At 41.0% G+C, this 14536-nt stretch overlaps 1 protein-coding gene across 3 annotated transcripts in view; it reads right to left on the reverse strand.

Annotated features, from left to right (window-relative positions):
* COL14A1 (collagen type XIV alpha 1 chain) overlaps positions 1-14536 on the reverse strand; it is a 258472-nt gene that overhangs the window by 57068 nt on the left and 186868 nt on the right. For all 3 annotated transcript variants that reach the window (XM_077493283.1, XM_077493281.1, XM_077493282.1), the window contains 6 exons: positions 13816-13954; positions 9406-9548; positions 7271-7380; positions 5529-5687; positions 4365-4442; positions 1344-1430 (listed from right to left, as the gene is read on the reverse strand). In XM_077493283.1, the coding sequence (XP_077349409.1) occupies positions 1344-1430; positions 4365-4442; positions 5529-5687; positions 7271-7380; positions 9406-9548; positions 13816-13954 (716 nt within the window). The remainder of the gene's footprint in view (positions 1-1343; positions 1431-4364; positions 4443-5528; positions 5688-7270; positions 7381-9405; positions 9549-13815; positions 13955-14536) is intronic.

Here is a 14536-nt window from a genome sequence, read left to right on the forward strand (position 1 = left end):
ATGACCCCATTAATGTCCTCAGTTCCCTCCTCATTACTGTCCTGAGCCCTCCTTTACTGTCTGCAGCCCCCCATTACTATCCTGAGCCCCCCATTACTGTCCAGATCCTCCCCGTTACTGTCCTCAGCAACCCCATTAATGTCCCCCCCCCCTGCACATCATCCCCATTCCTGTCCTACCTTACACAGACAGGGCGAAAGACAGAAGGCACAGCATGTTTGAACTCTGGGCTGGAGGGCAACTCTGGGCTGGCTGGTTGGCATGGCTGGCACTTGGAAGGCAACTCTGGGCTGGCCGGCAACTCTGGGCTGGCTGGCGGGAACTTTACCTCTTCACTTGCAGCCTCTTCACTGGCGACATCTCCAGGCGGTAGCTCTGCCCCTTCCAGGCCATGCTGCAGCTGCGTGGCGCAGGAATGTCTGTACTTGCGAGCCACTTCCTGTACACTTGCAGGTATGTTTGTACTCGCGAGTGTACGTAAAGTGATTAAACTTACAGCGGGGTATGCCTGTATGTAGCATGAGGTTCCCCAAATTAAGTTTCTTGCCATAAAACCCAAATTTAACAGTGTCTACTTATCATATAGTCCTCTTGGCAAAGATGCTATAATGTACTAATATAAAGACATCTCTTCTAATATTCTGCCTTTATATCTGGCTTGAAGTCAGTTAGTCAGGCTGTTAGTCAGGCTGATAAAGGAATGTCCATCAAGTTCAACCGGAAGACATTAACCCTTTAACATTCTGCTCCACCGTTTGGTAGTGCACATTTTGAGTCACGGTAACTTATTGAAAACTGTGGACTTTAAAGGGTTAAAACCTTTATGTATGTGGCTCTCCTATAGTTGCTTATAACCCACGTGATAAGGGAGGTTCAGCATTTATTTTGGTCATCACTATGGAGAGACAAATCTGCACTATGCAACTTCACTTGTGTGCCTATGGACCGCTTTACTGAACCTTCCACTTTCAGTTTTGGCCTTTAATTTAAATCACACAGGCCTAGTAATAGTTGGACCTGTTCCCTGCTTGCTTAGTTTATTCTGCATAAGTTGCATATTTTCAATTTGTAACACAGTGAAGATGTGGAAATGTCAGAAGGGTTTCCAAGTTCCTCTTCATCTGTTATTTCATTTGGCAAGTCAGTATAGACAAGAAAAGAGGCAGCTTTTAAACATGTAGAAAGTCTAGAGCCCAGGTGTAATAACACTACAGCTACACAGTGATACACAGACAATGGAACCTGCCATGTCTTATACATATTGAATTGTAACTTCAGCACTAGAGCAAGTCCCAGCGCTACCACCATTTGCATGTCTGAGCACAATCAGTGACTCATCATACCGGAGGTCCTGGGGGCCCTGGTAATCCTTTGTTCTCCTGCTCGCAGGAGCAGGAATTTGGAAGAGGAGGACAGGTGGCTTCATCTCTCTGTAAGGGAAAACAGAAATGTAACCCGTAAGTATGTACATGAATACAACTGAAAAATTGTAATATAGAAATAGCTAAATTATGAATGTAGCTCATTTACAGAAGATGACTATCGTATTTCTCTGTCCTGTGATGTATCCGAAGACCTACAGCACTCTTCCCCTACAGCCCTCTTCCCCTACATTTTTGGTGGTAAAGTCACCACAAGTGGACAAGTGAGCTCCAACCTTTAGACCAAGTCTGGTAACTAGTCCCATTTTCTTGGCCTAAAACACCAACCCCCTAATTGTGGATGGTATAGTCCAGCCATAGATAAGTGAGCTATTCCCTTAAGTCTTGTGATTAATGTCAGTGGTATAGTATTTTCAAAGGTGTAGCGAGCTCCCTCACTCACTCGGACCAAGCCATTGATAGTGGAGTCACACATTAACTCACTTAGGCATATCTGACAAATGTGTACTTCTGTGAATATTCATTCAGACTAAGCTCTGTGACTAGCTGTATGTTCTTGACCTGCCCTGTGACATCCCTCCCCATAACGTTGGTGGTATAATCCAGTAACAGATTGGTTGGGATTGCCCACTAAGACAAAACCCTGTGACTAGACCCACCTTCTTGCCCTTCAACATCCCTCCTTCACATTGTTGATGGACAGTATAGTCCAGTCACAGATGGGTAAGTTATTCCTTGTAGACCTAGTCCTATGATTAGTGTTAGTGGTATAGTCTATACACAAGTAGAGCGAGCATCCTCATTCATGCCAAGCTCTGTGACTAAGTATTATTGTCTATTTATAGAAGTGTTGAGCTCCCAAACACAAGACAAGCCCTGTGATTAGCATTAGTGGCATGGAACTCCTCCACTCATACCAAGCATTGGGGTATAAACTAAAAATTCTAGTTGTCTGGCTCTCCTACTAATCCAAAGACCTAAACACTTTCGGAGTCAATGACTTAGGACAAGTATGCACATATAGAGTCTTGACACTCTGATTTTCCTGATGTGCATGTTTGTTCCAGGTCAGCACTTCAGTAAGCAACAAACCTAGACACAGCCAAGTAACTTGTATTTTCAGTAGAAGGTCAGCCAATGGCAGCACCTACATTTCCCCCAGCACAGACTTCCTATAAATTGTAACCTTGAGTGCAATTCCACTTATATCAGAGCATCCCAACCCTCCCAGTACTCAGCTAAATATCAATGACCAGACTGCTCAGGTGCCATGACTAAGGACTAATGTCCGAAACGCATAGGCTGTTTTATAGCTTTGTATTTAATAAAGGAATACTATTTTGGATGTCATCCTAAGTGCCGACCATCCCTTTTCAGATCGCTCAGGTGCCTGTGAAAATTCTTCCTGGCAGAGTCCAGACTCCAGACTGATTCTCTATAGGAATGAATAGGATTGCAAGGAGCATGCATGAAACTGGCCAGGAAAACAACGGCTGGGCAATTTAGTCAGCGATATGTAGTTGACAGGTGAGTATTAAAGCTAGCCATACACCAGGAGAATTTCATTTGGAAAAATTTGTTTTTGGAAGCTTTCAATTTTTTTAAATAAATGGGGTCGAACTGAGGATTTGATTGATGATCATTTTCAATGTAAGTGGGATTTTTTTGTTGAAGTGACAAAATTCTAACTGTAAATGTGACTTTCCTTTGAGAAAAATCATACTTGCGGTATTGTAATGTGCATGTCTATCCTGAAATGTAAAAGATTGGTATGGCAATCAAACAAAAATTTTGGGTGTTTTCATACAAAATTTGTCAAGTGCATAATGGTACTATTAAATGCTCTGACAAATAATTTTTATGAATTTGAATATGAATGAAATTCTACTGGTGAATGTTCAGCTTAAGACTAAGATCACCTATTGCGCCCAGCTGGTACAAGTATGTATAAAGACAAACTTCCGCAGAGCAGATAAATACACCATTGACATGCTGTACATACTATACAGTATATGGGACTTGTTTTACTTACCAAAAGATTTGTATTTTTGTCCATTTAGTTCTGAGATTTACACAGCTCTGATAGACAGCCCAGACAGATGAGCTTTAAGACCTCTCTGCTGCAGTTCAGCAACACAGTTAGGACAGAGAAAGACCAGGGACAGATTGATGAGGTCATCTCTCTGCTCCCTCTATCTCTCAGGATGTTCCTTATCAGCACATGTAGATATGGGACATCTGATTGGCTCCTATTGCTGTCCTTCCCTTTCCCAGTCTAAAGCCAGCCATAGATGGTTTTAATCATGTATGGGCAGGCTGAATATACCCAAGTTGATTAATTGATCAATACATGCACTGGAGGATGGAAAATCAAGATTACTGTAGACCTTGTCTGCTGGAACCCCTTAAGACCAAACTCCATAGACTTGACAATTAAAATTTGGCATGTAATGGTTGAAGAAACATGGCAGGTGGATGGTTTCCTGTATTTACAGCCTATGGGAGCTAACCCTGAATCCCAGAAAGCCACATGAACACAACCATCAGTTATGACAAAAAAAAAACGCATTGGCCAAAAGGACTTTACAGGTGGATTTCCAGCAGACAAGGTCTACAATGATCTTGATTTGCCATCATCCAGTGCGTGTATTGGGCACCACTAACAAAGTTCTGGGGATTCACTGACATTCAGGATGTTCCCCAGAATCTGAATTCAATAATAAACTGTATTTGTTTGAAACAACAAACCCAATGGTGGCCAATACACACACTGGATGATGGCAAATCAAGATCATTGTAGACCTTGTCTGCTGGAAGTCAACCTTGTCTGCTGGAAGTCTACCCATGATGACATATGAGGCCAACAAATAGAGATATTGATCCACCAACATAGAAGAGATGAACCCCTTATCAATAATAAGCAAGGATGGACAGTACAATCTGCCCATATTCAGAGGAAAGAAAGAGATATTATATACTCACCAATTCCGGAAGTTCGCAGCATTTGTCACGATTGGCCCAGGTTGATGTACACACAATGTCAAACATCTGCAGCTGAAACTGAGATAAAAAACAGGAAATGCAAATTAGACATTAAACATCAGTTAGTACCTAAGAATTACAGGTTGGAGATTGTTCAGTTGAACTGCCTCAGGCCCAGGGATGTTATCAAAGCTCCCAGGATTCTCTGGATAGTAGAGGTATTGCATGCTGCAGTCAACACCCGAGAAATACTTACAATACCAGGATGTCATTATTTAAAGACTCAAATGAATAGGCTGCTGTGGCGGTACAAAAACGCGGCCACCATGGAACCAGCATAGTGTGAACCTAGACATACACTGTACATTTGTACAAGGCATCTAGGCTTTAGTGACCTACAGTATGGTAATGAAAAGTTTAAAGCGTAACAAACTAAAATGTATTTAATTGCAAAAGAGATATTGCATATCTGTTCTGCAATAAAAAAACTGCCTGTTCACAATTTTTGTTTTTTTTTACAAAATATGTTTAGCCTCTTATTTGAAAAAAACCCCATCAACTTAAGAACCCATGTAATGTAATTCCCTCTCTTGTGCAATAAAACCAATTATATGATTTACTGATTTAATAAACATTTATTACACAGCTCCTAACATCAATCCTTCAGTTAGCTTCACTTAGCATTTTTCAGTACGTAGGCAGCTTTGTAAACCAATAATTCTTGTAAGACTGTCACACAAACACAAAACTTCCTTTCCCACTACAAACAATAGAACCCTTTAATACAAATTCTTCATTGTGTTGATTCTGTTGGCTGTTATTGGACAGACGCCACACACTTTGTCTCTATATCCCCTTTCCTTGTCCTTATTACAATATAAAGCACTATGTAGAAAGCTTTTTTGTTCTTGGCCCTCCGATAATCAATTATTTTTATCCCCCCATATATGTAAGGAGTATTTGCATTAACACTTGCTCTCCATTCTGTGGTAGGATAATAGAAAAATGTAATAAATGTAAATTTATTGCCTAACGGGGTAAGTTGTACCGCAGGAATGTGCTGAGTGGGTTCGCCAATGAATGGCCGATTGTACTCCCAGCTATTTACTGGGTATCTCTAATTTTTGGGAAGCATTAACAAAGTAGGGCCCTGTTTGTACTTACTGGAGCAGAATTGTCTTTGGGTCCTCGGGATCTCACCATCCGACCTAGGACTTCTAGACCATCTACTGTGATATTTCCGGCAGTGTTTATTGGCTTTTCTGCAACTTGTTTGCAGTCGATGATTAGCTTAGCATTTGTCTTGGTAACTATAATATGTACCTGACACAGAGAAAAGTAAAACATAGTTTAAAGAGATACTAAAATAGGATTATGCTACTAAAATAGGTAGATGCTAAATATATAAAATATATATATTGTGATATTAGGGGTTGTTTAGCTCAAAGTTACAAGCAATTTTAGTGAGTCCATGCTAGTCAAAAATGTGGTTTTATGGCTTCTTGGCCCGCTTTTATTGAACAAAATCAAAGTTCCACAAAAACAGTAGCCCACGCAGGGGATTTTCATACTCAAAACAAGTAAAGAAAATACAGAGCCACCTGGTTCCCTCTTCAGGCCTTAACCTTACATCGTTTTTTTGTGTTCATTCAGCCTTCCCAGCTCTTCCAGCTCTCTTAACACTCCTAGCTCCCCTGGTTAATTCAGATAAAAAACACTGCTGCATGGGGCAACTCCTTGGCCTCTTGATAGGGATTCTTCTCAAACCCCAGGCTCTCTCACTCCTCTGAGACCTCCAAATTCCCTCAGATCCCTGGGTTCACCTAATCATCCTGGCTCTCTGTCTTCCAGACTCGTTTAGCCGCCTTAACCCACACAGCCTGGTGGTCATGGAATTTCTTCTCCAGCATAGAGTGCTGTCTCTTGAGAGGAGCACACCTGTCTACTAAAGGGAGCTGTGAACTATGCCCAAGTTCTTCATTATAAAGGCCGTGTGCACCTGTACTATTGTCATACTCCTGCAGGACCTGGACACTAGGCTTTTCTTCCTCCCAAAACTCTTAGCCCTTGTACACACGGTCAGAGATTACGTCGGAATGTTTCTTATCAGACCGTTTTGTCGGATATTCCAACTGTGTGTGGTCTGCATCGGACTGTTTCCGTCGGAATATCCGACGGACCAATTTTTCCAACTTGCCGGTAAAATTTTCCGACAAAATGCTCCAATCGGACATACTCCGCTCATGTGTAGCCTACTCCGACGGACAAAGTGCCACGCATGCTCAGATCAAATTCCTAGACCAAAGCTATTGGCTACTAGCCTGAACGTAGTCCCGCCGTAACGAAATAAAGTCATCACGTTATGTACAATCGGATTTTCCGACAACTTAGTCCGACCGTGTGTATGCAACATCACTTCCGAACCTCTTCCAAAATTAATCCGTCGGAATTACTCCGACGGATTTGGTTGTCGGAATCTCCGACCGTGTGTACAAGGGCTTAGAAATGACCAAACTCCGAAACCCAAGCCCAGAATACCAAAACACCAGGAAAGCTGTAAAAACTGTTTTCTCCACTCAAAACTGATATTCTTGTGTCCCGCACTTCGCATTCATGCAAACCATGTGTCCCCTTTCCCTACATTTATACAGTGGCAGGGCCTCACACTTTCACAATGTAATATAGATGCTCACTCATTTACTTGACTTGATGTGATGTGATGTGAATGCCTAGTATTCCCATCACTGTTCTACCTAGGTAGAACAATGCACATCTCTGCTTGGTCAGAAGAGACCAATAGGGTTCATGCCAAATATTTGCAGCTTACAGTCATAACACTACTCTCCCAAGTTTTACATCTATATGATATCATTTATATGCAATGCTATGCACATTACATAACTCACCTTATGAAAGCTGCCATGGAATATTTTTCTGACCTCGGGTCCTTCAAAGGTAATAGTCTGAAACTGTGCCTTATTGTCATAATTGAAATAAGTCAGTGTTTTACCGTTATCTGTGTGGGAAAAAAAAAATATATGTTTGCGGAGATAACACTTTATATAAGATTATATAAAACATACAAGAGGCTAGGGTAATGTAAAATTACATTCAGGCTTAGTGTATAAAATGATATGCTGCTGTCCAGATGTCACTTTTGACAACACCTTAAAAAATGACCCTGCCTGCAGATACTTTGAGCACCTCTATGACCAAGCCAAAACAAATTCTCATCAGCAAAGCTCTGACCTCTGGCAATGCTGGAGCTTTGCTGCTTCCTCACACAAGCCACACATTCTTACTAGACCTTGCTAATATAGGTTGACTCAATGGCCAAGAGACTCGTGCCAGGAAGAGGAAGTGCCAGAGGTTTGCTCATCAGGACCATTGGGTCCATCAGAATGGCTGTAGTAGCATGGTTTTGGAGGCTACCAAAGGTATGTTCAGACACCACAAAAGAAGGCAAAGCCATTACTAAATCTAATTTTCATTTAGGTGTTGTATACAACAAATAAATCTGTACCTCGTAATATATAGGGAACCCCACTGATGGCAATACCCCCAAAAGGACAAAATGATCTCCATATCAGGACTTACAAAGTCTTACCAAACTGTTGAAACAGACTAACCCTTTGCACTGCTAAATTAAATACTAATATAATTAGAATGTCACCTTAAAAACAGGCTTATCAAATGACAGGCAAAATTAAGCCAACTGACAATGTCAACAGTTCAGAATTCAGGCTTAAATAGATTAGCTTTATGATCAGTTAATTTTTGTTATTGGCTACAAGCTTTGTTCTACATAGGCAAGACAAGTGAACTTGCAAAGTCTCTAATGAGCTTTATTTTGGTCTAGTCATTAGAACACTGTAATATTAGCGATTAGCTAATGCTACCAACACTCAGTCTAGCCTGTCCCTGAGAATCTTCATAAACTTGGCAGTTGGGCTACCTTGTGTAAGTTATTTGTGCATCTGTTTGCTTCTGCCCCATAAAAAGCAACTCTGAAGACAACAACTAAGCCCATGTACCCAAACCCTTAGAAAGCTGATCGTGTGATCTGAAAAAGTTTGTCTATATAGCAAATATAAGAGAGATTCAGATATTCAGACCATTCGAGTGCCATCCCTTGAGCCAGACTCTGCAGAGGCCTGCTGTGGAGCCTTCACCCAACACTTCTTTATCACGGGTCACTGGGATTGGTAAGCGGGCACTTGCCCATCTTCTTATAACAAAGGACACTGCATGCAGACACAGTTTTCTTGTTTATCTGACTGAACTTGTAAGAGAATTTTGTGCTACATTTACTCTTTGATGAACAGCATCAGTGTTCCTCCTGCTTGTCAGGACACCACAAGTATACTTTACATCACCCTGCTTGTGAGGACACTTCAAGCACTTCACTAAAGAGCTAGCTGAATATGCAAGGCCTTCCTTTCTTCTGAGAGACTGAGAGAAACATACCCCACTCACAAGGGATAAAAGCCATTGGTGCCATAACGGGCCATACTTCGACCCAAAAAAATGACTTGCTTCCTCCTTCCACACATTCGAGGTGGATGGGAGAATCCTTCCACCTGTGCGTTTGTATTCTGACAGCAGGAACGCTCCACTGTCATTGGAATACACTGATCAGCACTGCCAGTAGATCGGCTTCTGTACAACCACCCTGACCGTACATGGATCAATATTTGTCTGATCCCTGCTGAACCGGCCACATTTAGATCCATATATGGCTAGCTTTAGCTATGACTCAGTTGGCTCAGGAAATTTATTTGGCTTCCAATAGCACAACAACAAAGATAGGGTAGCAAAAGATCTGTAGGCCGGTAAAAAGAGCAATGAAAGCAATACTACTATAAGTTCACAAAGATACTTTAATGCAGGTGAACTAGGAAAGAGGCCCTAGCTGTGGAAGAATTTGAGACATATGCATGGATTTACAGATTCATACAACATGACATTGACACTGTTGTCCTTTGGAACACGACGATCCTAATAAAGCACTATATAAATATGTTAAAAAAAATGAACCTACTGTCCAGTATTACGCCAACCAATGGCTCGTAGTCTTTGTTTAAGATTTCCCACAGTGCAAATGGTTCCTTCGGTGTATCGGGAAGTATTCGGAAAAGGAAGGAGATGGTATAATCTGAAGGGAGGCCCTCTGGATGGATATGTCTAATAACATAAAAGGACAATATTAAAAATCAAACTTTTTACTGTAGATAGCACTTCTAGCTTATTTTGCAGAGTTGGCAGTCGATGTAGCCAGGTGGTAAAGAATACCAAATTCCAGAATATACTGCAAGCCAGCTGGCAGAGCATGTCATTCTTCCATTGCTGGAGGGCACCAGACAGCTCATGTATAACACCTAAAATGAAGGAACAGTCATTCAACTCTCAGCATATCTAGTAACAACAAGTCAAAAGCAATTGGACTTTCTGAGTAACCTTGAGTAAGATGCAAGATAGCTCAGCAAACACCAAAAAACCTTGCTTTATATGGGTTACCTGAGATCGGTACCAGACTACACCCAGGGAAGTTAACTTGCCAACAGCAACATTTAAAATATGAAACCGAGATTTTAATTACAGTATGCTTGTTTGATATACAAACAACTCCTAACGTTGTTTATACTGTTTTAAGTCTATGCCGTGCCCAAACAGAAAGTGAGGAGAACATTTTCTTCAAACATCTACATCTTAATAATGTGATAATCTTGAAAAAAAAAAATACAGTGGAACCTTGGTTAGTAACGCGGTTAACGAGCGTTTTGAAAGACGTGCAACTTTTTTTTTTTAATTCTGACTCGGTTTGCGAGTGTTATCTCGCAAAATGAGCAGAATTCAAGCTAATGGGGTGTGCATTACTGCATTCGGCCAAAGGTGCTTGGGCGCTGGGGACACTCGGAACGGTTCGGAGCCATTCGCAAATACTCGGAAACACTCAGTTCCCGAGCCTTTCCGAATTCAGCCGAGCTGTCCCTAAGTGTTTTCAAGGCTCTCCAGCGCCCCCCCCACATCTGGCCACATGCGGTATTGCATGTAATAGAAGTCAACGTGTAATGAATTATTTTCATTTCCATTGAATTCAATGGGAAAACTTGGTTTGATATGCTTTGAATTACAAGCATTCTACTGGAATGAATTATGCTCATAATCCCAGGGCTGTACAAGTAAATATGAAAATGTGATAACATTTTGTAAAACACACACATGTAAGGTACAAGGATTGGTTGCTTCAAAAATGAGGTGGTGTATTATTTGATAACCATTAAATCCAGGCTGTGGATCTAACACCAATAGTACAACAATGGCAAATGTAAAATTTGTAGATATTGTGAGGCGTTGGCTAACAGAATTTGGATTGTGTATATGTGTCATCTAGGATTCTCTCCTATATGTTATTGTAAAATATCATTAAACAGAGCAGCCAGGTTGTTTCAATATCACCATGGTTTAAGTGGATTGCCTCCTACATGCCTGATTTCTCACCACCTTTGGCTCACCTATTAAACAGATGCACGCCATGGAACCAAGTGGTCAGGTAGATACAGTGCCCTGTAAAAGTATTCATACCCCTTGACATTTTCCACATTTTGTCATGTTACAACAAAAAACGTAAATGTATTTTATTGTGATTTTATGTTATAGACCAACACAAAGTGGCACATAACTGTGAAGTGGAAGGAAAATGATAAATGGTTTTCAAATTGTTTTACAAATAAATATCTAAAAAGTGTGGCGTGCATTTGTATTCAGTCCCTTCCCTCTGATACCCCTAACTAAAATCTAGACAAGCAGACAGGTCAGGAATAAAGTTGTTGAGAAGTTTAAAGCAGGGTTAGGTTATAAAAAAAAATATCCCAAGCTTTGGACATCTCTTGGAGCACAGTTCAATAAATCATCCTGGAAAAGGAATAGCGCAACTGCAAACCAACCAAGACATGGCCGTCCACCTAAACTGACCGGCCGGGCAAGGAGAGCATTAATCAGAGAAGCAGCCAAGAGGCCCATGGTAACTCTGAAGGAGCTGCAGAGATCCACAGCTCAGGTGGGAGAATCCGTCCACAGGACAACTATTAGTCCTCCACTCCACAAATCTGGCCTTTATGGAAGAGTGGCAAGAAGAAAATAAGAAAGCCATGTGGGGGACACAACAAACACGTAGAAGAAGGATCACCACCAGGAGGAAGGAGGTTCTAATTCCCCTATATAGATCTTTAGTGAGACTTCATTTAGAATACTGTGTCCAGTTCTGGAGACCTAACTTACACAAAGATATTGATAAGAGTCCACAGACGGGTAACAAAAATGGTGAAAGATGTGGGGGATAAAACATATCAAGAGCGATTTCAGGAACTTAATATGTACAGTGTGGAGGAAAGAAGGGAAAGGGGAGACATGGTTGAAACCTTTACATACATCAAGGGGGTGAATAAGGTTCAGGAAGGCAGTCTTTTCAATATGAAACCCAAATCAAGAATACGGGGACATGACCTCAAACTAACTGAATGAAAGTTCAAAACGAATCTTAGAAAGTATTATTTTGCTGAAAGGGTAGTTGATGATTGTAATAAACTACCACCAGAGGTAGTAAGACAGTCAACAGTAAATGGCTTCAAATATGCTTGGGATAAACACAGATCTATAGTCAGACAACAAGGTAATGAAAAAAAAAAAAAAAACAACCCCAAAAAATAATAAATAAATAAAATGGGCAGACTCGATGGACTACCCAGTCTTTTTCTGCTGTCACTTTTCTTAGGTTCTATGTTTCGAATCTGTGGCAAGACTTGAAAATTGCTGTTCACAGACGCTCTCCATCCAATCTGACAGAGTTTGACCTATTTTGCAAAGAAGAATGGGCAAAAATGTCACTCTCTAGATGTGCAAAGCTGGTGGAGACATCCCAAAAAAAGACTTGCAGCTTTAATTGCAGTGAAAGGCGGTTCTACAAAGTATTGACTCAGGGGGGCTGAATACAAATGTACCCCACACTTTTCACATATTTATTTGTAAAAAATTTAGAAAACCAATTATCATTTGTCTTCCACTTCACAATTAGGTGCCACTTTGTGTTGGTCTATCACATAAAATCCCAATAAAATACATTAACCTTTTTAGTTGTAACATGACAAAATGTGGAAAATGTCAAAGGGTATGAATACTTTTTCAAGGCACCGTTTCCTTTAAGTATTACAGAGTGCACTACATTGTATATAGGTAAGTTTGTAGTGTGATTCATGTGGATGTGAGATTGTGTGTATGTGTTTTTAATGGACAACATTGTGTTTTAGATTGATAAAAATAAAGTTGCCCCCTATTTGTGACTTTACCAGCCTACAATCTTGGATGGGGTTTTTTTTTGTTGAATAATTGTTTATTGAGATAATTAGAAATGTATGACAGATCGAAAACTTTCAAAGTGTCAAGACAATAGAGAGTGTAAAGAAATATAATAAGTAATCTCAGAACTGGTATCTCAGTATCACTAATGGAAGGAGTATAGAAAGAGAGAAAAATAAGCGGGGGAAAAGACTAAGCCCTTGTACACACGGTCGGACATTCCGACAACCAAATCCGTCGGATTTTGTCCGTCGGATTTTGTCCGAAACTGTTGCATACACACGGTCTGACAAAGTTGTCGGAAAATCCGATCGTTCAGAACGTGATGGCGTTATTTCGTTACGACGGGACTACGTTCACGCTAGTAGCCAATAGCTTTGGTGTAGGAATTTGATCTGAGCATGCGTGGCACTTTGTCTGATCGGAATTCTCTACACATGATCGGAGTATGTCCGATCGGAGCATTTTGTCAGAAAATTTTACCAACAAGTTGGAAAACAATCCGATGGAGACCACACACAGTCGGAATATCCGACAAAACGGTCCGATCTGACACATTCCGTCGGAATCTCCGACCGTGTGTACAAGGGCTAAGGGTGGAAAAGGGGGAAAGAAAAGGAGGAGTGTCGAGATAAGCCAAAGAATGATATTCTTATGCCGCATACACCCGACTGGACTTTCCGGCAGAGAAGGTCAAACGGAATCATTCCGTTGGATATTACGATCGTGTGTGGGCTTCATCTGACTTTTTTCTTGAAAAATTCAGACGGACCTAGAAATAGAACATCTTTCAATTCTGTCTGACGGAATAAATTTCTATCGGGAAAACCGTTCATCTGTATGCTGGTCCGATGGACCAAATATGACTCAAGGGCAACTATTGGCTACTGGCTATTGAACTTCCTTTTCTAGTCCCGTCGTACGTCATCACCTCCAAAACGAACGGACTTTGGTGTGTGTGCAAGTCTGTTCGGTCAGAAGTCCGTCGGAACTCCGTCGGGAAGACCGTCCGACCTTCACAATACTGTGAATAATTACTGAATCTCGTAGGCGGTCTATTTTTATATTAAATCGTTTTTTTTAGATTTGCACTTACTTGGTGGGCTGGGACACCAGAGCGTCTTTATGTATTCTGTAGCATGGAAAGTTATTAAAAGTTCCAGGCTCCATGGAGACTCCATCCAAGCTGGCATATTCCTTTTGCACCAACCCAAACATTTCCATCATTTTAAAACCTAGACATAAATATATACATTTATATGATTATTTCTTTATTGTATCTAAAAGATAAAATATCTATAGATAGACACTATTCAATTATTATTTAAATATTTTTAAAGGTTTTAAGCCTGATAAGGCATGCAGATGTTATATTAAAAACAAGCTAGGCTAATTATCAATACATTGTTTACCAGCACATGTCAGACACTCCTTAGTGCCTTGAGGCGATTCAGTTTGCAGTTGTAGCGCTATATAAATCATTCATTCATTCATTCATTGGTACTCCATCCCTCATGCTAAACCCAACTTTGCCTCCCTCTCTGTTAATTGCATCTGGCTATATGGATCATCTACAGCCACCATCCTATTCCTCTAATCAGGCTTCCTACACCGTGAATGGACACAGTAGTGATTGGTACTGATCACTCACTGTGTTCATTCAGGAAAGGAAGGGGCCAGTAAACTACATAGTTAGAAGGGGAAGGCAGCTATCCATCCTAAAACATTCACCTGTGTGCCTGCAGCAGCTGCCAGTGGGGGAGGAGAGGAGGGAAGCTGGCAGAGCAGAGGGGGTCTGGAGTAACACATGCGCCCCT

The sequence above is a fragment of the Lithobates pipiens genome, unplaced genomic scaffold (genome assembly GCF_037356315.1).
Source record: "Lithobates pipiens isolate NorthernLeopardFrog02 unplaced genomic scaffold, aLitPip1_a1.2 Scaffold_19, whole genome shotgun sequence".
Taxonomy (NCBI): Eukaryota; Metazoa; Chordata; class Amphibia; order Anura; family Ranidae; genus Lithobates; species Lithobates pipiens.